The sequence below is a fragment of the Aulostomus chinensis genome, chromosome 9 (genome assembly GCF_037954235.1).
Source record: "Aulostomus chinensis isolate RoL2024-O1b breed Wild chromosome 9, RoL_Achi_v1.0, whole genome shotgun sequence".
Taxonomy (NCBI): Eukaryota; Metazoa; Chordata; class Actinopteri; order Syngnathiformes; family Aulostomidae; genus Aulostomus; species Aulostomus chinensis.
In genome coordinates, this window is record NC_141328.1 from 1223040 (window position 1) to 1247181 (window position 24142).

General features: G+C 49.2%; 2 protein-coding genes and 1 long non-coding RNA gene across 7 annotated transcripts; 1 reads left to right on the plus strand and 2 right to left on the minus strand.

The window, feature by feature from the left end:
- The first annotated feature begins 457 nt into the window (after positions 1-457).
- tfe3a (transcription factor binding to IGHM enhancer 3a) lies at positions 458-23436 on the plus strand. 4 transcript variants are annotated; one of them, XM_086212965.1, is made up of 11 exons: positions 458-1124; positions 4562-4660; positions 4993-5058; positions 5200-5362; positions 5503-5685; positions 6545-6643; positions 10305-10440; positions 10986-11042; positions 11197-11272; positions 11431-11578; positions 22553-23436. In XM_086212965.1, exons 1-11 carry the CDS (start codon positions 892-894, stop codon positions 22784-22786), a joined length of 1494 nt encoding a protein of 497 aa, XP_086069091.1. In that variant the 5' UTR covers positions 458-891; the 3' UTR covers positions 22787-23436. The 4 variants fall into 4 exon arrangements, with proteins under 4 accessions (XP_086069091.1, XP_086069089.1, XP_086069090.1 ...); XM_086212963.1 differs by lacking the exon at positions 22553-23436 and adding an exon at positions 11976-15609; XM_086212964.1 differs by lacking the exon at positions 22553-23436 and adding an exon at positions 11976-15609 and having other exon boundaries at positions 10305-10425.
- Positions 8062-10888, minus strand: LOC147255315 (uncharacterized). Of its 2 annotated transcripts, none has more exons than XR_015117789.1 (3): positions 10767-10888; positions 9422-9488; positions 8062-9152 (listed from the first exon to the last, which is right to left on the minus strand). It is a non-coding gene; the product is annotated as an uncharacterized LOC147255315 (long non-coding RNA). The 2 variants fall into 2 exon arrangements; XR_015117788.1 differs by having other exon boundaries at positions 9422-9491; positions 10767-10861.
- On the minus strand, positions 16097-23411 carry LOC147255316 (uncharacterized). Its single transcript, XM_086212967.1, has 5 exons — positions 23351-23411; positions 21812-21918; positions 18866-19009; positions 18574-18789; positions 16097-17438 (listed from the first exon to the last, which is right to left on the minus strand). The coding sequence occupies exons 2-5, from the start codon at positions 21915-21917 to the stop codon at positions 17167-17169; spliced, it is 738 nt and encodes a 245-aa protein (XP_086069093.1). The 5' UTR covers position 21918; positions 23351-23411; the 3' UTR covers positions 16097-17166.
- Positions 23437-24142: the final 706 nt, after the last annotated feature.

The following is a 24142-nucleotide window of genomic DNA, read 5'->3' on the forward strand; positions in this document are numbered from 1 at the left end:
TACAAGTCAGTGCTTGCTGAGGCTGTCAGGTGACAGGTGAGTATCGTGTTGACCAGCCAGGTGAGGAAAGGAGGTACCTGACTTGTCCTGCACGCCTCCAAGGAGCCACGTGAGCGGCCTGCCCCCTGGTGGAGGTCCCAACCAGTGTGGGTTTGACTCTTTGGGACGTGAACTCAGTCTGTATTCAGATGAACACACTTCTTTGCTATGACTATTATGAAATATTGAGTCCGTCTTTTCATCAAGTGTGTCAGAGACAGTTGGCGACAGGTGACGTCATCCGGCGCTGACGAAAACGTTACTTTTAAAACTCCAAACAAAAGCTCGCCCCGCCTCCGTCCGGCCCGCTGATTGGCCAGTTGTTACGCCAACTGAGCTCAGCCGATCAGGCGTAAGCCGCTGACGTCATGGATTTCCCCGCCACAACACATTTCCCGTAACAGCTGCGACGAAAACAAACAAGATGGCGGACCTGCGAGCAAGTCCCGCCTCTTTCACACAGAAGTAGAACGGATAGAAACACCGAGCCGCGCGAGCGGATTCGGCTGTTTGTTTGTTTGTCAACATTGTTGTGTAACGTTCTGTCAGTCACGTGCAGGAACACGAGGTCCATGTACCTCACACGGGTCAGCAGGTACAGAGGTTTACGACAGAAGGATCTAGAATCGCTGCCCTCATTACGAGTTTGAAGGGACGACGGAGGACCGTCTCATTTCAGAACCGGAACCATGGGCCCGCGGTGTTTGGTAACAGGAAGCTGAGTTAGCCGCCGGTGCTCGGCTCCTCAGCCACGGTACCCCCGACAGGAACGGGAGGTCTGGCACATTCGTGTGTTTCAGTTCTGCGCTCACCGCAACCAAGGTGCGTCCACGCGCGTGCTCGCGCTCGCGCATGTGGTGTCGCCGCGGTGGCTCATGGGAAATCCAGAGCATCTCAGCTCGCTCTCAGCTGGTCTTAACGTCGTCGTCTGCCGGTGGGGAAATGTCATCCGTCAGCTCGGACCAGATAAAGACCGGAGGCCAGAACCGAACCGGAGCCGAGCCGACGGCGCCGGAGGCCGGACTCCTGCAGCCGCAGACCGTGTTTGTCATCCTGGACTCCGCTGAAACTCTCAATCTGGTTCGGTGAGTCCGGGGGTCTGCGAGGCACCGTTACCTCGAGCTGGTAGCGGCGAACCAAAGTCCATTCAAAAAAGATGCATTTGAAGTCGCGATTAACTGGACGGGTCGGAGGTCACCTGCAGGCACGAGTGACGCGTTTCTGTGGTTCCGGTGGATCCGGAGATGAGGATGAAAGTTGTTTCAGTTGAACGGTGAAAAAAAGTAGAAGTAACGAGTCTGTTCGAGGGGAAAAGGGGGAATCTTCAATGGCAGCTTGGCGTTCCTGAATCCGTCACCGGGAAGTGCGGGGAGATCTTGGTCGGACCGGGTGTCCCAGGTCACCTGAGCACGTGACGACCTGCACCTGTAGGACTTTTATCTCCTTTTTATTCGGCGAAGTTGTGATTCACCAGAATTGCGCTTCGTTCTGCGGAATGTGACCGAAGCCGATTTCGAGTTGATCATAAAATCTCAGAGAAGCGTGGATGTTTGTTTGTGAGTGAGTGGGAGGCCGCTGCCTCCATCACGACCGGAGCCGAAGAGAGGAGAGGGAGAACGGGCTGGAATGTGAGCGTGTTGGAGGCAGGTGGTGGTTGTTGTTACTGCGTGAACTTTGACCCCTGATCCTCTTTCCTGCTGTAATGAGTCATCCCAGATTAACACACACACACACCTCAACACACAGCTTAGGTTTTTTCTGAAGGAGATGGGCAGGTTCGGTCTAGTCCTGTGTTTTTTGTACCCCCCACCCACACACACACTCCCGCGCGCGCACACACAGAAATATGTGCGTGTGGAGACTGAAACAACAAGTAAAACCACAGAGGAGGAGTTTGTTTTTTCCCGGGATACAGCGGTGTGATGACGATGATGATGATTAAGATGGAGGACAGTGTTCTTGTGCGTTTCTCTCGATTGTGTTCGTTTTTTGTGTCTTTAACTGTTTCCAGATGCCTTTTCTCCAAAAACACTTCCTGCTTCCGTGGCTGCATCCCATTCAGCAACCACACCGCCTCCTCCATTCCTTCCTTATTTCCTCACTCTTGAACACTTTCCAGGGTTTCAGCCAGAAAAGTGGTTAGACCTTTGTGTGTGTGTGTGTGTGTGTGGGGGGGGGGTGCCGTGTTCTTTTTTGTTTTTGTTTTTTAGGTTCGAGACACTGTGTTTGCCATGATACAGAATATCTGGGGATGAGGGATTCATGAGGAACCTCTCCATGCGTCTGATTGTCTGCTCTTCCTCTGTTGTTGTTGAGCAGCACTCCCACGTGTCCTGTTGGTCTCTCTGGTCCCGCCCTTCCTTCATTGTGATTGGATATCTAGGTGCTGAGTGACATTGAGGAGTTCCGTGTTTCCACCTTGTCACACTTCCTGCCTTTGCTGCATGGTGCAAAAACACAACATTTCCTTCTTCTTCATTTTGAAGAAGGAAAACGGTAACGAAGCCGTTCAGACAGGTGAAGGATGTCTGACTGTTGTGCTGCCTTCAGGTGTTTGATGAAGGAAATGATCGAACTGAGCAACAGCTGCTCACGAGTGACAGCTGAGAAGTTGTTTTTATGCGATTTAACTGTTACCTGATGGTAGCTGAGGCGAACACAAGCTCATGTCAGGTGAAGGAGTTTGACATACAGGTGTAATTGACAAAATTAACTGTGGTCACGAGGCAGCAGGATGGAGCAGTGGTCCTCCCTGTGGCCCCCCAGCAAGAAGGTTGTGGGTGGAGCAGTGGTCCTCCCTGTGGCCCCCCAGCAAGAAGGTTGTGGGTGGAGCAGTGGTCCTCCCTGTGGCCCCCCAGCAAGAAGGTTGTGGGTGGAGCAGTGGTCCTCCCTGTGGCCCCCCAGCAAGAAGGTTGTGGGTGGAGCAGTGGTCCTCCCTGTGGCCCCCAGCAAGAAGGTTGTGGGTGGAGCAGTGGTCCTCACTGTGGCCCCCATCAAGAAGGTTGTGGGTGGAGCAGTGGTCCTCACTGTGGCCCCCATCAAGAAGGTTGTGGGTGGAGCAGTGGTCCTCCCTGTGGCCCCCATCAAGAAGGTTGTGGGTGGAGCAGTGGTCCTCCCTGTGGCCCCCAGCAAGAAGGTTGTGGGTGGAGCAGTGGTCCTCACTGTGGCCCCCATCAAGAAGGTTGTGGGTGGAGCAGTGGTCCTCACTGTGGCCCCCATCAAGAAGGTTGTGGGTGGAGCAGTGGTCCTCACTGTGGCCCCCATCAAGAAGGTTGGGTGTGGAGCAGTGGTCCTCACTGTGGCCCCCATCAAGAAGGTTGGGTGTGGAGCAGTGGTCCTCACTGTGGCCCCCATCAAGAAGGTTGGGTGTGGAGCAGTGGTCCTCACTGTGGCCCCCATCAAGAAGGTTGTGGGTGGAGCAGTGGTCCTCACTGTGGCCCCCATCAAGAAGGTTGTGGGTGGAGCAGTGGTCCTCCCTGTGGCCCCCATCAAGAAGGTTGTGGGTGGAGCAGTGGTCCTCACTGTGGCCCCCAGCAAGAAGGTTGTGGGTGGAGCAGTGGTCCTCACTGTGGCCCCCATCAAGAAGGTTGGGTGTGGAGCAGTGGTCCTCACTGTGGCCCCCCATCAAGAAGGTTGTGGGTGGAGCCCCGGCTGCAGCACGGGGTCTTTCTGGGTGAGTCTCCATGTTCTCCCTGTTCCTGCTGGGTTCTCTCTGGTACTCCAGCTTCCTCCACAGTCCAAAGACATCAAGAGGGACCAGGTTAATCCAGACTCTAAATTGACCGTAGGCGTGGCTGGGAGAGCCAATGGTTGTCTGTCTCTATGTGTTGGCCCTGCCATGGACTGGTGACCTGTCCAGGGGGAAGGCTGCTGGGATAGGCTCCACCCCCACCACCCTCAACAGGAGGAGAGGGGGAACATGGAGGGAGGGATGGAGGGAAATTGTGGTCACATTCCTTTCCGTATGCAACAGCCACTCTAGTGAGCCAGCATGTCCAGTTCCAGGACCCTGGCCCACCTAAATGGAATGAGGCCACTACGTGGATCACGAGCGCCTGTGCTGAGCTGCACTGGCACCTTAAAGGACTGTTGCTGTTCATAGCTCAACAGATCCTGAGATATCAGTGAAATGTCTGTTTTCCTGTGGTACTTGAACACTGCAGCTGCTGATTCAGGGGTCCGTGTGTGTGTGTGGGGGGGGCTATCAGCGGAAGTGACTCAGCAGAAAACTTACATACATGCACATACTTCGGTTTAATTTCTTTTTTCCCTGTACACCGTGTGTGTGTGCGTGTGTGTGCACGTGTGTGTGTGTGTGTGTGTTGATTTCCTTGGTCTCCTGGCCAACTTCCATAATTTGATGCGTTCGAGTCACAGCTGAAACCAACCACCATCAGCACAGAGACAGTTGTGTTTTATGTGAAGCTCCGTGTGTCCTTGTGTGTCCCCACATGTCTCTGTCTGTCTCTGTCTCAGCTGGTGCTGCAGGTCTGAGATCTGATTGGTTGTTTCTGTCTATCAGGGTGGAGTCTGGGATTGTCGCTGACATCGAGGTCGACAGTTTGCTGCCGTCTGACTGCGACACCTTCTACCAGATCAAGAGTCAACCAATCAGCATCAGGTGAGCCACAGGCCTCTGACCTCTGACCTCCACCCTTTTACACACATTGCTATTAGGATGTCATCCAGACAGTGGTGTTTCTCATCTGTGGACGCTGATGCCAGCTCCGTTGCCGTGGATACACTGGTAGATATGTCATGTGTGGATCAACGGTGTGTCACAGTGCTGTTAGCTGCCGAAGGCTACGTTAGCTGCTACCAGCAATCCCTCCAGTGCCATTAGGCCACTGGCGTTCTGGGTAACATCGGCAGCAGGTCGAAGGCTGTGTTGACTAAATCTCTGCTGTTTTATGTCCAACTTTAATCACATACTCAACGTCTTACTCCTCTCAGTGCTTCAGCGGCTGCTTCCTCGTGTTCATCGTCGTCATCCTCTCTGCCGTCAGCCATGTCATCCAGGTACACTTCTTCCCTCCTTCCTGCTCTTCCCTCTAGTCTCCTCCCCCCATGTGCCCTCGTTCCCAGTAGTTCCTCCTCCGGTCCAGCAGAGGGTACCATCCTCCAGCTGGCAGGAGTCACAACTGTTTCTGTCTCCTGCAGGGTTCTGATGCGTCAGGATCTGATGCGTCAGCAGGCTCTAGAGGAGGACCAGAAGGAGGCCCAGCAGCAGCTCCTGCGTCCGACAGCCGACTCTTCCTCGCCGATGTCTGTCTGTGGGTCGTCCGTCAGGCCGCCTGCTCAGGTCCCGGTGGAAGTGCTAAAGGTAGGAGGACTCAATAAACTGACCCTCAGTTCAAATTCGCTGGATCCTGCACCTCCCATAACACACCCGGGCAGGTTCTCCCACTCATACTTACTATCTGATGACATCGCAATGACATCACAGCTCTCTGTGCCTCCCAGGTGCAGACTCACCTGGAGAACCCCACCAGGTATCACATCCAGCAGGCCCAGCGTCAGCAGGTGCGTCAGTATCTGTCCACCACTCAGGCTGCTACAAAGATGGCCACTCAGACGCCAAGCCACTCCCCCCAGCTAGGCTCCACCCCCGGCAGCCAGCCAGCAGCCGGCAGCCCCAAACAAGAGGTATCAAAGAAATGGCGGTGAGCCGCTGAGTCATTTCAAACATTCTGTAAAAGTCTCACTTTTAGCAAATGAAATGCTGTTGTGGGAATTCTGGACCTGATGGGGTGTTTGTGTAGTTGTTTCGGAAGTGAGGCGTTGTCATGGAGACAGAATATGTTCACTATCTTCAGCAGTATCCTTCCTGTCTGACTCAGCTGACTAGAGAGGATCTGGGTCTCTCTCTCCCTCTCTCCCTCTCTCTATCACACACACACACGCTTTGTCTTACTTTCTTGTGAATCAGCAGAAAGGAAAGCAGTGTCAGCGTGGCGGCAGGATGATCCCGATGCCTCAGTACCTGTCGGGATGTGTGAATGTCCCCTGGACGCGTCTCTGTCTCTCCTCGCGGCTTCATTTGACAGCAGATTTAATTTCTGATGTCAGAACGTTTCTTTCTGCGTTTGTCTCAGGAACTGATTGGATCAGTCAGACCGTGCGACCTGCCAGGCGTGACCTCATGAGCCTGACCTCTCAGTAACACTATGGCGCTTTGGGACTCCAAACTGTCTCTCAAACTGTTCCAGAAAACTCTTTTAAAAAGGCTAAACACATTCAAAAATACTGGATTGGATGAAACGTTTACCAGCCGCAGGCTGATGACGCGGGATATTCCAATAAGGAAACATGTCTGAGAACTGCGTGGTTTGTTTACTGCATCAATTATCAAACAAACAATAAGACATCAACAGGCAGCCTCAAAAAACACAATGCATCATGGGTAGTTGTGTGTTTCGTGAATTATTGAGTCTCGCTCATCTTCATCCTCCAATGACGACTTGGACTGTTTGTAAAGCTGCTTTCTGATCTCTGATTCGTTCAGATGGAGGAGACGGTCATCGATGACATCATCAGCCTGGAGTCAAGCCTCAACGATGACTTCCTGACTCTGACTGACACTGGAGAGCAGCTTGCTACCACGGTAACGCACACACATACAGAGATGCAGGTCTTTGCTGGTCACACTAAGAGGTCTCCATCGTAATGTGTGGTCAGGAGGGGGCGTGAGACACCCCTTATAATATGATCCATGCGTGTGGGGGGGTGCTGCTCTCCTCTGGTGGCTGGTTGATGGCATCATGTGACGCAAGATGAGACAGAAATGTTCTGAAGTTTAACTTCTTGCCTGGGCGTTTATTTCCCATAAGCACACCAACATCAAGTCACACTCCCCCTGTCGTTCATCATTTATGAGTGGGGTCCTGGAATAAAGAGTCGAGCTAGAAGACAGCAATGAGTGAGGACGTGCACCGACACGATCCACTCCTCCAGCCAGGAAAGAGCGCCGTGAGCTCTGAGTGCCAGCAGGATAAACGTGTCTAACCAAGATGGCGCTGGAACTTGGGAGTGTCACTCCTGGCAACAACACATATTCCTCTGTAGTGGCTAATTAGCCAGCAGAAAGGCTAGTTAGCTGAGGGATGGTAAGTCAAGGTCATGTCATGCTAACAGCAAAGCTAACAGTGACACAGCAACTGAGATTCATGAAGAATTATACAAACGCACAAACAACAGTCTGAGAACAATCGATTTACACGTAGCTGAGCGCACAAACGACACTTGGAAAGGAGAGTCCACGGTTCGAGAGCTGCTGGAGCATGCAGGAGCAGAGCAGCACTGAAGAACTCCAACAGAAAAGAGGCGGGTCCTAATTCCGGCACACCTGAATCTGCCTGATAACAAACGTCCACTAGGGGGCGCTTTGCTACAGCCGGAGCATCTCAGTCTGGCCATGAGCTGAACTGCTTATAGCAACAATTTAGCAAACCTCACAGATCAGATTCAGGCTGTCACAAACGGCAGAAATCGGCTTCACTCATTCCCTCGTCAGCCTCCCGATGATGGAGGTGGACACGCCCACTTCCTGGTGGAATGCTGCCCTCTGCTGGTGGGGAGATGAAGTTTAAAGCCAGTTTAAATTTTTCACATATGAAGCTTTGAATTCTCTCACAAATACTAAAAGTGTGTGTGTGTGTGTGTGTGTGCGTGTGTGTGTGTGTGTGTGTGTGTGCGCGTGTGTGCGTGCACGCACATCATGCGCAAGTGTGAGATGCTCTGATGACCTGATCAGCACAGGAGGTCAGACCAGGGAATGATGAGGTGGCGTTGTCCTCTCTTTCTGCTTCTTTTCTGATTGTCGTTCTCCCCAGAGACAGATTACATTCCTTGCGTGTGTGTGTGTGTGTGTGTGTGTGTGTGTGTGTGTGTGTGTGTGAGAGAGAGAATGTGTGCGTGTGTGTGTGTGTGTGTGTGTGTGTCAGGAAGATGATAAGGTCACTGGCAGTTGTTTTTTTTTCTCTTCTTTCTTAAAGACACGTTTCCTCATTTTTTAACAGTCGTCCAAATAGAAAGAGGAAGAGCAGCAGCACAGCTGGTCTGAGTTGGTGTTTGAATGTGTGTGTGTGTGTGTGTGTGTGTGTGTGTGTATATGTGTGCTGTTTATTAGTTTGTGTGGAATCATTAACAATGAGGATTCTAGTTTTACTGCCGGATCATGAGAAGAGGAGGATTAAATCAGAGGTAAAATGTTTGTCTTGTTATTTCAGGCCAGTTTCAGCTGCGACCTCTGACCTCTGATCAGCAGGAATGTTTGATCCTTGCATTATGAGCGAGGAGGAGGAGGACGACAAATATTCAAAGTGTTTCTGTCTGATTTGAAGCGGGTTAGTTGTCATTTTTGGTCGAATGCCTAATCACAGCTGAGGAGCAGCAGAAACTCTCCTGGTCTGTCCGTGGGTGATTTCATGACCACAACACAGATGAAGACGTGTGTGAGCCGATGGCGTCGCTGAAGCTCCATCTGGACGCCTCAGCGAACAGCTAATCAACACGTGGTAGTAGAAATAATAATCACCTCGACTCAACGTCGTCAACGGAAAGTGTCGGTCCCCAGGCTGCTGGTGGGGACGTAGAGGACGACCTGTCCATGTTTCTGCCATTCATGGACCAAATGAGTGATTGCTTGATCAAGAGGTACAAACTGTTGATTGTACAGATGTCATTTGGATGGTTCTGATAGTTTGAGGAGTCACGCTCTGTCCAAGTGCTGAAGGTTGCTTAGCAACACATTTCATTGAATTGCAGGAACAACTTTCATTACAACGAGAATTCCAAACGAAATCTTAAAACTACTCCAGACCGAAAAAAAGGGTCTTGGCTGGTGGAGAACGCCATCATGTCCCCACGCCGCTGTAACCCTGTGAGATGAAACCAGATCCCGGAGTTCCTCACTTTTAGACTTTGAGACTGTTGGATTTCTTTTTCCCTCTTTGGAACTCAGTTTTTCTTGAAGTTCTCAGTTCTCGTGATGGCAGGGTTACGGCTGCTGAGGCTCTTTCAGCTGGCGCACCTGTGACAGCGTCGTGACTCTGACGTCCATCGGGAGGAACAGTTGAACAAAGATTCAAAGCTCCTCGCTGCGCCGCCATTGCCTGAGAGGTGGTGAATAGAAGTTGTGACATGAATGTTTGAGTCACTTTTGTTCCACTGCCATCAGCTCCTGTCCTAACATTCAACATGCTCAACGTTTTTGTCCAAATATTTTCATCAAGTAGCTGCAGCGGTAGCGACGTCCTCATCTGCCTCATCGCAAACATTAGCTTGCTAACATGCTAAACTAAAGTGGGGCGTTCAGGTGCTTCTGACCAGGATGATCAGAGTCTTCTGGTGTATGAAACCTGATTCAAAATCTTGTTCATACCTGTTAGCATCTTCAGCATCGACATGTTAGCATGCTCATTTGTAGCACTTTTTCTTGGTTTATTGTTCTGCTGAAGAAAAAAAAACCACATTATAGGAAACAAACATCTTGTTTTCTTCTCATTCAGAGACTCTCAGCAGCACGACTGAACGAGTGAATCCAGCTCTGCTAGCGTGTAGCTGAGAGCAGCAGCGCTAGCTAGCTTGGCTGCTATGTAACCAGACTGATTGTGGTAGTTGTAGTTTGTGGAGGCAGTCATTGTCTCTGAGGGTCCTGAGCTGACGGCTGCTCTTATCATCCTGCGGGTTTTCCTGTTTGATCAGCAGATTCCTGAAAAACTGTGACCTGAGGTCACATCGCCGTTTGTGCTGTGTAAACACGTTAAACAGAGCAGACGAAGACCTGAGCAACCAACCAACCAACCAACCAACCACTGGAGGAGCAATTTAACCTGATGACCATTGAAGCCTCCTGCAGGGTTGCAGGCACCGCGCGTGCGTGCGTGCGTGCGTGCGTGCGTGTGTGTGTGTGTGTGAAAATATGTTCTAGTTGCTGACCTGTATCAGAGAGTCAGTTTTTACTTGGGAGATATTAGAACCCTCCAGAATCATCTCATTTGTGAGTTTCCTTCGGTATCAGTCCTCTTGTGATGGTTTCCATGGTTACATTGCAGCAGGAAGTGCTAACAGCTAATGCTAGTCTGCTAGTTGATAACCATCCTGATGTAGCGGCTGGTTCTCCCAGACCAGGCTGAGGAGGCGGTAGATGACAGGGTGACGGTCCAGAAGCTGGAGGTTGACTTTGTGCGTGAGGTCATCATGATGCAGCGTAGAATCATCACTGACTGGTTCATCTTGTCTGTGCTGTGATTGGTCCCTTTCAGCTGCCGGTGGCGGGGAACATGCTGGACATGTACGGCGATAACAGAGGGATGCCGACGCCAACTATCAACGTCAGCAACAGCTGCCCAGCCGACCTGCACGCCGTCAAGAGAGAGCTGAGCGGTGGGTGTCACTCAGGTGCGGCTCAGATGGCTCTGATGTCTGTCGTTGAGTAGAGTTAAGCCCCGCCCACTGAGTTCCCTTTTTTTCCACTGGCGGTAAATCTGTTCCTTCTTCAGTTTGATGAGTCAACGTGAACGCTTCCTCTCATCACACACGCACTCACATTTTCCAACATCATCAAGTCTCATTTCCTGTTCAGTCAACGTCAACATTTTGTCCCTTGTCTCTTTAGTCCCTATTCTGTATGCACTGGTCACATGACCGTCACTGATGGCCATCAGTTTGTGTTCATCTTCTACTAATTCAACCTTCAAAGAATAAACATGTCTATGTGTACTAACTAAGGAAGTGACGTCCTGCCGCGGCGTCGAGCTCATTAATCACGGTCTGATGCAGCGGCAGCAGTTGGTAGAGCTTCAAATGTAACGAACGGAGAAATACTGGTTCTGACCCATGGCTCACATCAGCTCAGCAAGAGAAGATGAAGGACACTCGAACTGATGCCTGACTCTTACATACACATACCTGTGATGATGATGATGATGATGATGTCATTGTAGATGTGGAGACCAAAGCTCTCATCAAAGAACGACAGAAGAAGGACAACCACAACCTCAGTGAGTCCCGCTTCGCTCGCTCGGATGCTTTAGAAGTAAAAGTGACAAAGTTCAGGCTCGAAAATGAACTTGAAGATTCAAATCGTTGTTTTTTTGGCTGTAAAATCCCAGCTTCAGGTGATTGTACATCATCACATCTGTCTCTTGTTTCCAGTCGAGAGACGGAGGAGGTTCAACATCAACGACCGCATCAAAGAACTCGGGGCGCTCATCCCCAAATCCCCCGACCCGTCAGTACTACCTCATCCTGACCTGATCACATGACCTGAAAGCATGAGCAGTAACACAATGATTCTGTTTTCTGTTTTTTGTGTCTACAACTGAATGAAATCACTGATTCTACTGCCTGAATGTCCTGGTGTTTGGTGGCCTGTGATTGGTCGAGCAGGGAGACCAGGTGGAACAAAGGAACCATCCTGAAGGCCTCGGTGGATTACATCCGCAAGCTGCAGAAAGAACAACAGAGATCCCGAGAGATGGAGGACAGACAGCGGAGGCTGGAGACCACCAACCGCTCACTGCTGCTCCGGATACAGGTGAGGGGGCGGGACCTGTGTGTGGCAGGTGGTCTGTGTGATACTCAACCCTGACACAGCACATCCTAGGATGTCACCTGGAGATGTAAGGAAAAACAAGAACCCAGATAGCAAGAAGGACCATAGAAAGGTTTCGACTTGAAAGGGCTCACCGAATGCAGCACGTAACCCATAGCAACAAGCCAGGCTGAGTTGTCTTCCTGGGGGGGCCGAGTCCTTCAGGACTTTGATCTTTGACTTCCAAACAGTTAGCAGTGTAATTAGATTATAACGCAGCAATGACACGCCCCCAGACAACGAGAGGTAATAGAGCGTGTGTGTGTGTGTGTGTGTGTGTGTGTGTGTGTGTGTGTGTGTGTGTGTGTGTGTGTGTGTGTGCGCGTGCGCGCACGCACAGGAGTTAGAGCTTCAGGCCCGCCTCCATGGCGTCTCACCCTCCTCTTCCTCCACCTCCCTGGACGTCACTGTGGCAGACCCCCAGGTCCTCCTGTCCCCCTCAATGCCACACCCCTCCCCTTCTGCTGACATCACCACCCTGGCTACGCCCCCGCTGGGTTTGGACACCTTAAGTTTTGCAGAGCTGGATGAGCCTGAGGGGGCGTCGTCCATTGTCTTCTCCTCCGACCTGATGTGTAACGTTGGGCTGGCGCCGCTGGATGGCCTCGGAGACATCCTGATGGAGGACGGAGATGGCGTGATGTCTCCAGTGGGTGGCGCAGATCCACTGCTTTCCTGCGGGGCATCAAAGTGCAGCAGCAGGAGGAGCAGCTTCAGCATGGATGAGGACCTCTGATGACATCAGCAAAGTGAGAGATTTGATTGGGCAAGAGGGGAGACAGGACGCTGCCCGCTGGGAGTTTTTTTTTTTTTTAAGAAACTATTTTTAAATGATGGCATCACAAACGCACACAGTCTGTACAGGACACCGCTGTATCCTGAGGAACAATCAGGTAACATCCCCATCCCTGTAACCATGGCAACTGGTGTGTCCAAGAATACGATGGCTGTCGTCATCTGGTGGCGTCAGACTGAACAGAACAACTGGAGCAATTTCTTGATAGCAGAATGAGCCGTTAACGCCGCTGCCACGACACCACAAGCACGCAAAGCACCTGACTATTGATCCACAGATCAATCAAACTTTTAGGGTCTGGACAGGTGTGGCAGCTTGATTGGTCCAGGTGATCACTAACTCCCCGTCAGCTACAACACAACCAGTCTTTTACTCTGTCGTCATGGTGACAGTTGCCCAGCCGGCACCGATGGTCTCTGACCATCATATTGATGCAGCGATGCAGCGAATAAGAGTCACTCAAAGTGTTTTATTTTGAAAAGTAGCAGGATGCTGTGTTCTTCCTGCACACGTCTTCCCTCTGTGTTAGACTGGGGACACGTGTTTGTAGCAGAACTTCTGGAAGAACCACGTGAATGTGATGCGATCAGTAAAACACAGATCAAAAGGATGCTGAGATAATGACATCACCATGGAGATTTTTATGCAAATAATGCACTGTTTCAGACTGTCAGGCCTGTCTCCATGACGATGAGCTCAAAAATTTAAAATGCTGGTTTCCTGATAGGAGCTCTGTTCAGATCCGCTACAGGAAGTTAGGCAGCGGCGAGTGATACAACAGAGTTTTGTATTTGTGCCGCTGGCGTCCAGCCTGGCTGAGGGGGATTGACTCGCCTCCGTGTGACTTGTTCAGTTGAAAGATTCTGATTCCGTCGTTCTGCTGTCGTCTGGCGCTCCGATCGTCCTGACAAACCTTTGATGTCCTTGAAAGAATCCCCAGCTCTGATTTTTGAAGTCGAGTCCGATTGGCTGTCAGCAGGTGGGACTCAACTTCAGCAAATCTTGAACTCCAGCAGCAGAGATCAGGACTGACGGAGAACGACAGGACTGAACCGCCAGGTGGCGCCAAACCACATCAGATGAGACATCAAGAGGGTTTGATCACTGCTGTGTTCATCTAAAGAATCTAAAATCAATGAATGCTGCAAACAAACGAGAGCTGATCAATACATCCGATCCAATTTGCACTGATTATTGGAGCTCTTTAACAGCTTCGGAGGAACAAGGGAAACTGTTGCTGCACCAGTGGCGTTGCCATCTTCAAAGAGCTCTCTCTCTAACTAGACCCGATCAGTCGCTCACCGATAACTTGTAGCGCTTGGAAGCAAACAAATATGAAAGATTTTGTTTGAGTCAGTAATCCAACATGGTTTCCACAGGAAGTTTGACAAAAACAAAACAAAAAAAACAATATAGAGATGCAACATTGAGCAGAATGAAGCTTCCTAGGATGAAGGGTTCTAGTTCCAGGACTGACATGGCCCCTGGTTCTCTGTTAGTTTTCATTATTTTGTTTATTCTTCCTGCTGAAGTTCAGATTTGAGGCAGTTTATTCACATGTGATGCTTTTTATAACGTCATCTTGTAACTTTAAACTACAAATGTAGCTAACAGCTAGCTGGTAGTTCACTGAACCGTCTGATCAAAGCTAACAAAGTAGTCGCTTTAGCTGTAGCTCACAGCTAACTGGTGCCTGTCCAGCTCTCCATTCAGCTAAACGTTAGCTTGAGCTGGCGGTCACTGAACCTTACAGTCAGCTCCACATAAAGCCATGCTAACTAAAACATTAGCTCAAGAACATCTCGTTAAAACCTTATCTCACACTCATAGCCACCTATGAATTCTGTGTAGCTCATTGGCTACCAAAATCTCAGTGGTTTTAGGGGACAAAAAAAAAAGTTTTTAAATTTCAAAGTTATTTGATATGTGGAATGAAGTAGGTTTCCAAACTTTGTGTGGGATCATTGAAGCTAAAGCTGCACAGTGCTAAAAACAATAACCTGGTTAACATCAGCCGGACAGACGTCATGAGTTCTGCTGATTATAATGAATCCACTTTTACAACTATTGTGTCACAAAATTAACTAATTATTTCAGATGATGGGATGATGACTGCTGCTACTGGTAGCTCATCGTACACACGGACTTCTTACCCTACAGTTGTGACAGTAATGGTTTCTGTCATGGTCAAATTCAGTCTGAGCTCGACACTTCCACAAGCCACCCAGAGGGGCGACAGGTGTACAGGTGATTTGAAACAATTGCGCAAGTGCTGATGAGGCCCTTTTTGTATCCAAAAACCATGACAGTGATTTGCCCTTTGACCCCAAAAATGTAGTTTCTGCAGTCTGTCTGTCGCCTCCGGAGTCAACCTGCATCCATTTTGAATCTTCGTCAAACATTAGGACCCTGTAACAAGAGAAAACTATCAAGAAGCTCACTCTTCTGAGCAAAAAGTACTTCTCCTTCCAGTTACGGCTGTTAGTCTTGAACAGTTTGTAGTAGTTAACTTTTAGCTTCAGCTACTTGATACCTGGCAATCTATGAATGCTATGCAGTAGCTAATAGCTAGCATAACAAGCTATAGCTTTTTAAAGTGACAAACTGGTCCATTCTCCAAAGTAGCTAAAACCGTTGGGAGCTAGAGCTGAACTGAAGTTAGCCCAGTGGGAGAGCTTCTGTTCACTGCCTCTCATCTAGCGGCTCTGGGTTCTCAGCTAACAGCTATGTAGCTAGCTGTAGCGTTAGCTCTCAGGTTTATCATCTCTCCAGGTCGCTACAGTTAACAGTGACAAACTTCAGCTGCAGCTTGCAGGCTGCTGATAAGCCGAGCGTAGCATTTCCCCATCAGATAGAAACGAGCGAACAGACGCCATCAGCTTCAGCGAGCTGGAGGTTATCGAGGAGTTTTGTTCTGTTTTTCTCTGGAAGCAAAAAAGATGAATTCTGTGTTGTGACTACCAATGGAAAATAGAGCCACCGACTGTTATAAGAGACGATGGCGAGATGATGTGTTGTCATAGCGACAGCAGCTCTGCCATCAGGACCAAACTGGTCTTCATAAAGGGATTCATGTGTGTTTGATAGTGACGTGTATGTGTTTATGTTTTGTGTGTCTGAATCAAGTATCATTTGTTTTTATAACTTTTATATGGAAATAAAACCCCTGTTAGAAGTAGATTTTCTGAGGAATGTCTTTTGTAATTATGAATATTATTGGTTGAACTCTGAGGACTAGAGTCTGGTAATAAGTCAGTCACCGAGGCAGAATCCCCGTCCGTCCGTCCGTCCGTCCGACCGAGTTCTCGGAGCCCAAACTGAAGACGCGGTCACAGATGGTCGAACTGAAACGAACTTCCTGAAAACTAAAGCCATCGTTCATGTTTTCACCTGCTGGAATATTTCGCAAGAAAAGAGCTCCGTCATGACCGCGCTACACGTCCCGACATCTCACTGTTCAGGAAAATAAAAGTCCTAACCTGCAAAGACTGAAGTGAACCCCTCAGCACAGGTGTGGTCAGCAGGTGGAGATTCACTCAAAGGACTCAGCGTTTCTCCTGAGCAGCACCGGGTCGTTCTAGTGTTCCCTCATGTCGTCAACGCATTGACAACTTCCTTGACTAATGAGAACAAATTAAAGCGATGAGTCGCGTTTTGCAGCTGGTTTCACTTCTTTATTACAAAGTTTAATTATCTGAGGAAATTAGACAAACAGGCCATTTAGCTAATTAAGAACCGTTAACTGCTCTGCTGCAGTCACAGGAGTCTCCTCAGTCACCAGCAGGTGGCGGCGGTGAGTCTTGTTCCATGTCCGTCAGGACCAAACTATTTGTTCTTCTTGAGTGACAGTAGGAAACGAAACTCCAACATTGGGAAATAGACTTCCAGTCACAGGTGAGTGAGCGCCACTTGGAGGCCAGGTCAGACATTCAGGTGTGGTGTGGGGGATGGAAATGACACGTCGTGATGACGACCACAGCTGTTTCTTCTCCTTGAATCATGTGAGATTGTTAAAATGTGTCTAGATGATGATGTCACAGCCCTGGACATCAACGCAATGGCCTGTTGGAGGCCCCAAGCCTCAGATTTGAACCTACTGAATATCAGACGTCCAGCCGAACAGCGGTGGTTTTTCATTCTGATGCCCTAGTGTGTGTGTGTGTGTGTGTGTGTGTGTGTGTTCTCTCCGTTTCTCTTTGAAGTTGGGTGTTCAAGGGTCGGAGTTCAGGTGGCATTGTCATTTCAGCGACTTCCTGTTTCCTGTTTGCATGTCCTGACTTTTCTCTTCCTCAAATTCACACAGCAGCACTCCCCCACCAGGCCCCGCCCATTCTGAGCTGTCAATCACAGACAGAGAGCGTCTGAAAATAAATTTTATTCAGTGCAGACATGAACACACTTGGTATGTTCTGGGAACATTATTGAAGATTCCCTCTGCTGCAGGAAGTCCTGAATGGTTCTGCATGTTTTCTGGGAGCATCCTGTTGAGAGTTAAGAAGGTTCTGTGTTCCTTAATGTTCCCAGAACATGTCGTCCATGTGTCATCCCCAGAGAACGCCATACCTGAACCTTGAAATGTTTGACTGGGGTGTTTTCTAGCTAACAAGAACCTGCCTCATGTTCTTCATGGTTCTTCAGGTTCTTCATAGCAAAGTAGCTCATTTACATGTTTCTTTAGACTTAGGGGTGTGCTCCTCTCTGACATCATCTGGCTGTCCGTCTCTGATTGGCCGCTTTACGAGGGGAAGCAGATGGAGCAGCACTCCAGGCAGATCTCCAGGCAGTCTGCTGAACTGCAGCAGTCCTCCAGTATCCCACAATCCAACACAGCCTGACACGCCTCCTCTGCACAGGCCGCCTCCCCTGCAGCCTCCATGCAGCAGCAGCAGGTGGCAGCATCACAGCATCCAGCCACACCCCCTCCACACGCCAGGCACGCCCCCACTGCCGAACACATGGAGAGCAGCTCGCAGAACAGACACCCCAGGAGACACTGAATGCAACAATCTACACACACACACACACACACCAACACACACACACATAAAAGCATCAGTTGGTCTGGTTTTGCACCTCAACTCACTGCAGGCTGAGCAGGACTGTGCATGTGTGTGTGTGTGTGTGTGTGTGTGTGTGTGTGTGTGTGTGTGTGTGTGTTCAGCAGAGATAAGCTGACCTCCATGTTGAAGGTGTTCAGCTGATAAACAGGGAAAGGGAGCGTCCCCGTCTTGCTGCTTCCTGTCACACCTAAACTGTGACAGTTGATTTTTTTTAGGTACTTTAATATAAACTTGCTTGATTCAACTGTTCCACTACAAAGGAACCTGAGGAACCTGGAAACCCCAGAACTCCTCTGCCACTGCCTGCATGTTCTGAACCATCAGATTTGGTGCTGCTGAGTCAGGATGCTTCTGTCTGAGCTGTCAGGTCTTGGTGTCTCTCAGGTCTGTGTCCTGGTCAACTGGTTGGGGGGTCATAAAAGCCTGCAGCTCCTCACCAGAGACTAGAACTGTAGAACCCCCTTGATGAGAGGAGGACCTGAACCAGTCCAGGTGACCACCACACAGAACTGAAGACGTTCTATCTGAAATATTTGGGTTTTAACAATCATACTCGCAACTAAATGAGCTCCTAGGTTTGGATGAGCTAACGGTTCTGGTGCGTTTTAGCTGACATGTTTAGCTTCTAGCTGTGGTTAAACTACATTTTTAACATTTTGTTTTAACTCCTGTTTAAACTTCTTGTTTTACATTGTAGTTTTAATTTAGCTCACGGGGTTTTAGGGTGTATTTTACATTGTTGCTTTATTAGCTTACACATTAGCATTCAGTTGTGTTAGCTAACATTTCAGAGCAGCTTGTTAAACTTTGGCATAAAAAACTTTTTTTTTAACTGTTGCCAATTTTGTTGCTAATCACATGACACATTTCAAAATGGGGAAACAAATCATATGATAGATAATAAGACAACGATATTCCTAACAACTAAATTTGCATATCTACAGAGGCCCTTCTAAAAGACCCTCAAGGACCTGGGAGGGTTCCAGGCCCCCTTTGAGAACCTCTGAACTACAGGATCTAAACAGGAGGACGAGCACTGGCTCCATCACTCCAGCGCAGGTCAAACCATCTGATTGGCTCACCATCTCCAGCCACTTGTTTAATCTGGGCGGCGTCTGTCTTGAAAGAGGTGTGGCTTTTAGTGGAAGAGAGGCGCTTCGGATTGGTTCTCTGATGATGACGTTGATGGTGATGATGATAGCTGCTGCCAGTGTGTCTGGATGGAGGAGGCGGGGAGTTGACGGAGGAGGGTGGTGGTGTACAGATGGGAGGAGGAGCCACTGCAGACCTGTTTACACCTGAGAAACAGACACCTGACATCAGAGATGACATCACACTAAATCTCGATTCAGTTTCACCTGGGCGTCAAGTCACCTTTCTGATTCCAGAGAGGCGGTGCCACGGCAGGGCAGAGGGACAGGAGGCGAGAGACGTCATTGGTCAAGGAGTTGTCAATTAATGAGTCATCACTGCTGTCGCCATCTTCTATCCTATTAGAGCAAAGGGGAGGGGCTTCTTCTGCAGGAAAATCAAAGCAGATTTTGGGGTTGTGCCAAATAAAGACTGAAGACCTCAGGATTGAAAGCATACAAACCGGCAATAATCAGGTGGAAGGGGCCAGTTAATAGGAGCCGGATTACAGGAGCTGGATTATAGGAGCTGGATTATAGGAGCTGGATTATAGGAACTGGATTATAGGAGCTGGATTATAGGAGCTGGATTATAGGAGCCGGATTACAGGAGCTGGATTATAGGAGCTGGATTATAGGAACTGGATTATAGGAACTGGATTATAGGAGCTGGATTATAGGAGCTGGATTATAGGAGCCGGATTACAGGAGCTGGATTATAGGAGCTGGATTATAGGAGCTGGATTATAGGAGCTGGATTATAGGAACTGGATTATAGGAGCTGGATTATAGGAGCTGGATTATAGGAGCCGGATTACAGGAGCTGGATTATAGGAGCTGGATTATAGGAGCTGGATTATAGGAGCTGGATTATAGGAGCTGGATTATAGGAGCTGGATTATAGGAGCCGGATTACAGGAGCTGGATTATAGGAACTGGATTATAGGAGCTGGATTATAGGAGCTGGATTATAGGAACTGGATTATAGGAGCTGGATTATAGGAACTGGATTATAGGAACTGGATTATAGGAGCCGGATTATAGGAACTGGATTATAGGAACTGGATTATAGGAACTGGATTATAGGAGCTGGATTATAGGAGCTGGATTATAGGAACTGGATTATAGGAACTGGATTATAGGAGCTGGATTATAGGAGCTGGATTATAGGAGCCGGATTACAGGAGCTGGATTATAGGAGCTGGATTATAGGAGCTGGATTATAGGAACTGGATTATAGGAGCTGGATTATAGGAACTGGATTATAGGAACTGGATTATAGGAGCCGGATTATAGGAGCCGGATTATAGGAACTGGATTATAGGAGCTGGATTGTAGGAACTGGATTATAGGAGCTGGATTATAGAAACTGGATTATAGGAGCCGGATTATAGGAACTGGATTATAGGAGCTGGATTGTAGGAACTGGATTATAGGAGCTGGATTATAGGAACTGGATTGTAGGAACTGGATTGTAGGAGCCGGATTATAGGAGCCGGATTGTAGGAACTGGATTGTAGGAGCCGGATTATAGGAGCTGGATTACAGGAGCCGGATTATAGAAACCAGATCATAGGAGCTGGATTATAGGAACTGGATTGTAGGAACTGGATTGTAGGAGCCGGATTATAGGAGCTGGATTACAGGAGCCGGATTATAGAAACCAGATCATAGGAGCTGGATTATAGGAACTGGATTGTAGGAGCCGGATTATAGGAACTGGATTATAGGAGATGGATTACAGGAGCCGGATTACAGGAGCCGGATTATAGGAGATGGATTACAGGAGCTGGATCATAGGAGCCGGATTATAGGAGCTGGATTATAGAAACCAGATCATAGGAGCCAGATTATAGGAACTGGATTATAGACTCCGGAGTATAGGAACTGGATTATGGGAGATAGATTATAGACGCCGTTTTCAGAGGGCCAGTGTGTAGGGGCCGGTTCATGATTGAGCCATAAAACCAGTGACACTGTGAGCGGCTCAGGTGACAGTGTCAAACTATTGATCCAAGGTTTGTTAATTGGTTGCTAGTAAACGTCTTGAACAGCGTCCAATCAGAGGAGACCAGCTATGGAAACAGGGAGTGATTGCGATTTGATCTGATGCTGCTGCTCACTGCAATCAAAGGTGTCGCAAAACAATTATAGAAGTAAGAGAAAACTGTTGTAGAACATTTCACAGTGAGGTTCTAGAACAGTTTAGAACAGTTTGTATTGTTGACGCGCTGACGAATCCTCCGGCCCCGTTAGCGTGCGATGCTCTTCACAGGTTTCTTCGGCAGGTATTTTTATCCTCAGCTTCAGATCTTTTCAAACTATTTCACCTGTTGACCTTCAGGCAGCAGGATGTGGGTCATATGTGGGAGGAAGTCCTGCCTGTCAGTCTCAGCTCAGGGCTAAAAACACACGGCCTCAAGCAGGAAGTCCCCCTCACAGCGTCCTGCAGGGACTCTGTCAGGAAGCTGGTTCTGACAGCAGACCCGAAGCGTTCAACCTCTCAGGTTGGGATGGCCAACCCTCAGCACGACATCATCATGCAGCAGGCATGATGTCATCAGACGGACCAGAGTCAGCTGGTCAGATCCTTCAGCCTTTAAATCTGAAGATCTGCTTTATTTCTGTGTTTCAAATATTTAACTGTGGTCCTCCCTGTGGCCCCCCAGCAAGAAGGTTGTGGGTGGAGCAGTGGTCCTCCCTGTGGCCCCCCAGCAAGAAGGTTGTGGGTGGAGCAGTGGTCCTCCCTGTGGCCCCCCAGCAAGAAGGTTGTGGGTGGAGCAGTGGTCCTCACTGTGGCCCCCAGCAAGAAGGTTGTGGGTGGAGCCCCGGCTGCAGCACGGGGTCTTTCTGGGTGAGTCTCCATGTTCTCCCTGTTCCTGCTGGGTTCTCTCTGGTACTCCAGCTTCCTCCACAGTCCAAAGACATCAAGAGGGACCAGGTTAATCCAGACTCTAAATTGACCGTAGGCGTGGCTGGGAGAGCCAATGGTTGTCTGTCTCTATGTGTTGGCCCTGCCATGGACTGGTGACCTGTCCAGGGGGAAGGCTGCTGGGATAGGCTCCACCCCCACCACCCTCAACAGGAGAAGAGGGGGAAGATGGAGGGATGGATGATGGATGGATGGATGATGGATGGATGGAGGGATGATGGATGAAAATATTTAACTGTCAAAACACAACTTAATCACCTGTGTCGCGATGTGGCAGCATCTCATTGGCTGTTGGCTGGCTGGAGATACACTCTGACAAGTGTGGCGTCTTACTGGCTCCGCCTTCAGACACACTCACCTCCATCCTGTCCAATGAGACAGCAGAGCAGTGTCTAACGTCACAAACGTAACATTCAGCTCCTGGAACGTGAACACGTAGATCCTATGACCGTCCAACAGAGAGTTCCTGAAGGTCACATGACACCAGAGCTGCAGGACAGTTCATCCCTGATCCAGCCTTTGCTTGTACGATGTTGTGAATGAAGAGCAGCAACTGAACTCGTCACAGAGAAGTTATCAGAAGATGAGGGAAATGTTCAAATGCATGAACACACACTTTCACAAGAGAGAAGCCTGCAGCTGTCAGTCAAACCTGCTGCCAGGGAATGATTTTCCTTCATATTTTCATTGATGTTATTAGTTATTAGTGACGGCGGCGTGGAACCCTGGTGGTTCCCTCCGCTGGTTCTGTTTCTTTTCATCAGGTTTCAGGCTGTTTGTGTCATCACGTTGCCTAGCAACATAGAGGTTGCTGGTTTCATTCCCCAACACCGCTCTCGCTGCTGCTGATAGACATTTAATCTCCATTTTATGTAGAAAACTGAACAAATGTAAATTCCTCCACAGAGACCAGAAGCAGCTGAGCTCCTCAAACACGTCACAACTTGTCAACTCACAGATTTTCATAATAATCGATGTTGTTTCTTCTCACAAACGCAGCAAACACGACGTCACCTGAACGCACCAGCGGCGCTTCACCCTGAAACACGTCCACCGTCCAACAAACTAACCAGTGAACTCAAACTATCCAGACCAGAATCAGGACCTCACGCCACAGCCGCCATCCCAGCCTCGCTCCTGACTGATGGGCTGTCATCACAAAGTAGCCACGCCCTGAAACTTGACAACAAATTCTTGTCACATGATTATCCTGAAAGTCGTCAGGTGCACTGATGTCATCAACCATCAAGCACGAAGGCCCCACCCCCTGCTGCTGGCTGCGTGGTTCTTCTGGGATCTACTGGTGTTGCACGAGCCATGAACATCATCAACAGGTTGGCTTTCCGTCCCTCCACTTCCTGCTGCTTCTCCTGTTCGGGGTGGTGGGGGTGGAGCCTAACCCAGCCACCCACCTGCGTGATTGATGATTTCATTGATGACGACTATTACACTTTTTACCAATAAAATATTTGCACAACGCATCACAGAAATATGACAGACACACACCAGAGACACCGACTAGCAAACTCCCCTCATAACCTGGTCATGTGACTCAATCCCTGACAAAGGTGATAGAACTCTGACGTCATCAGTGTTTTTACCACGTTAAGGCGCCGCCACACGTCACAGTTTACGATGCAGCAGAGTTCAACCTCTGACTCGCTGCCTCCACCTTGATTCCAGTAAAGAACGTTGGACATCAACTTTAGTTTGTTGTTCCGAGGATGTAAGAGAAAAACATCAAAGACACCGACAGAAAAACGCCGCGAAACCGAGTTGAAAGAAGCTTTGACTCACCTGAAGCTGCGACGATCCAGCAGCCGATCCGCGGGACACGGACCCGCCAGGGACCGCCCCCTCCCCTCGCCCCCCCCCCCCCCGCACACACACACACACACATTGAAACGCACGCACACGCGCGCTCACACACACACACATTGAAACGCACGCACACGCGCGCTCACACACACACATTGAAACGCACGCACACGCGCGCTCACACACACACACATTGAAACGCACGCACACGGGCGCTCACACACACACACACACACACACACTAATAAAGTTCATGAACGTGATATTTCACTTCGTCTCCAATCACAGGTTCTTCACGTTCTTGACGTCATATTACCTTCTACACCAGCCGTCATTGACGTCACCGTGCTTCCCTCTGCTGGACCCTCAGAGAACTGCAGCGCTAACTCATACTTGCAGGTTTCAGAGTTCAACAGAAAACAATCAGAGAGAACAAGCGGTTTCCCCGCTCTCACGCAGAAACACGGAGTTATGGATGGGTTATGGTTGTCCATGAATTATTGTATCTTCTTCTCTTGTTATTCTGAGACATGAGTCGGCGCGTTCCCGCATGGTTTCGTTGTTTCAGAACATAGAACCTGTTAAAAAATGATGTTCCTAACCTGAGGGAACGGGATATTTCTCCTCTCCAACCTTCAACAACAGGCAGAAATGGAACTGAAATCTAACGAGAAAAATAAAAAATATGACAAGAAAAATGACAAGAAATGTGACCTCCAGACATGTGAGTGAAGGATGGTCGTGGTTGTGTGTCTCACTGCTCTTGGTGTG

What these genes read in the sequence shown, in the direction of transcription:
- tfe3a (XM_086212963.1), top strand. Translation starts at nt 892, where the DNA reads ATGTGGTGTCGCCGCGGTGGCTCATGGGAAATCCAGAGCATCTCAGCT. An exon ending in GAAACTCTCAATCTGGTTCG is followed by an intron (nt 1,125 to 4,561) that starts GTGAGTCCGGGG and finishes TCTGTCTATCAG; the next exon opens with GGTGGAGTCTGGGATTGTCG. An exon ending in CCGTCAGCCATGTCATCCAG is followed by an intron (nt 5,059 to 5,199) that starts GTACACTTCTTC and finishes TGTCTCCTGCAG; the next exon opens with GGTTCTGATGCGTCAGGATC.
- LOC147255316 (XM_086212967.1), bottom strand. Translation starts at nt 21,917, where the DNA reads ATGGAGGTGAGTGTGTCTGAAGGCGGAGCCAGTAAGACGCCACACTTG. An exon ending in GCTGCCACATCGCGACACAG is followed by an intron (nt 19,010 to 21,811) that starts GTGATTAAGTTG and finishes ATTTTCCTGCAG; the next exon opens with AAGAAGCCCCTCCCCTTTGC. An exon ending in GCCTCTCTGGAATCAGAAAG is followed by an intron (nt 18,790 to 18,865) that starts GTGACTTGACGC and finishes TCTGTTTCTCAG; the next exon opens with GTGTAAACAGGTCTGCAGTG.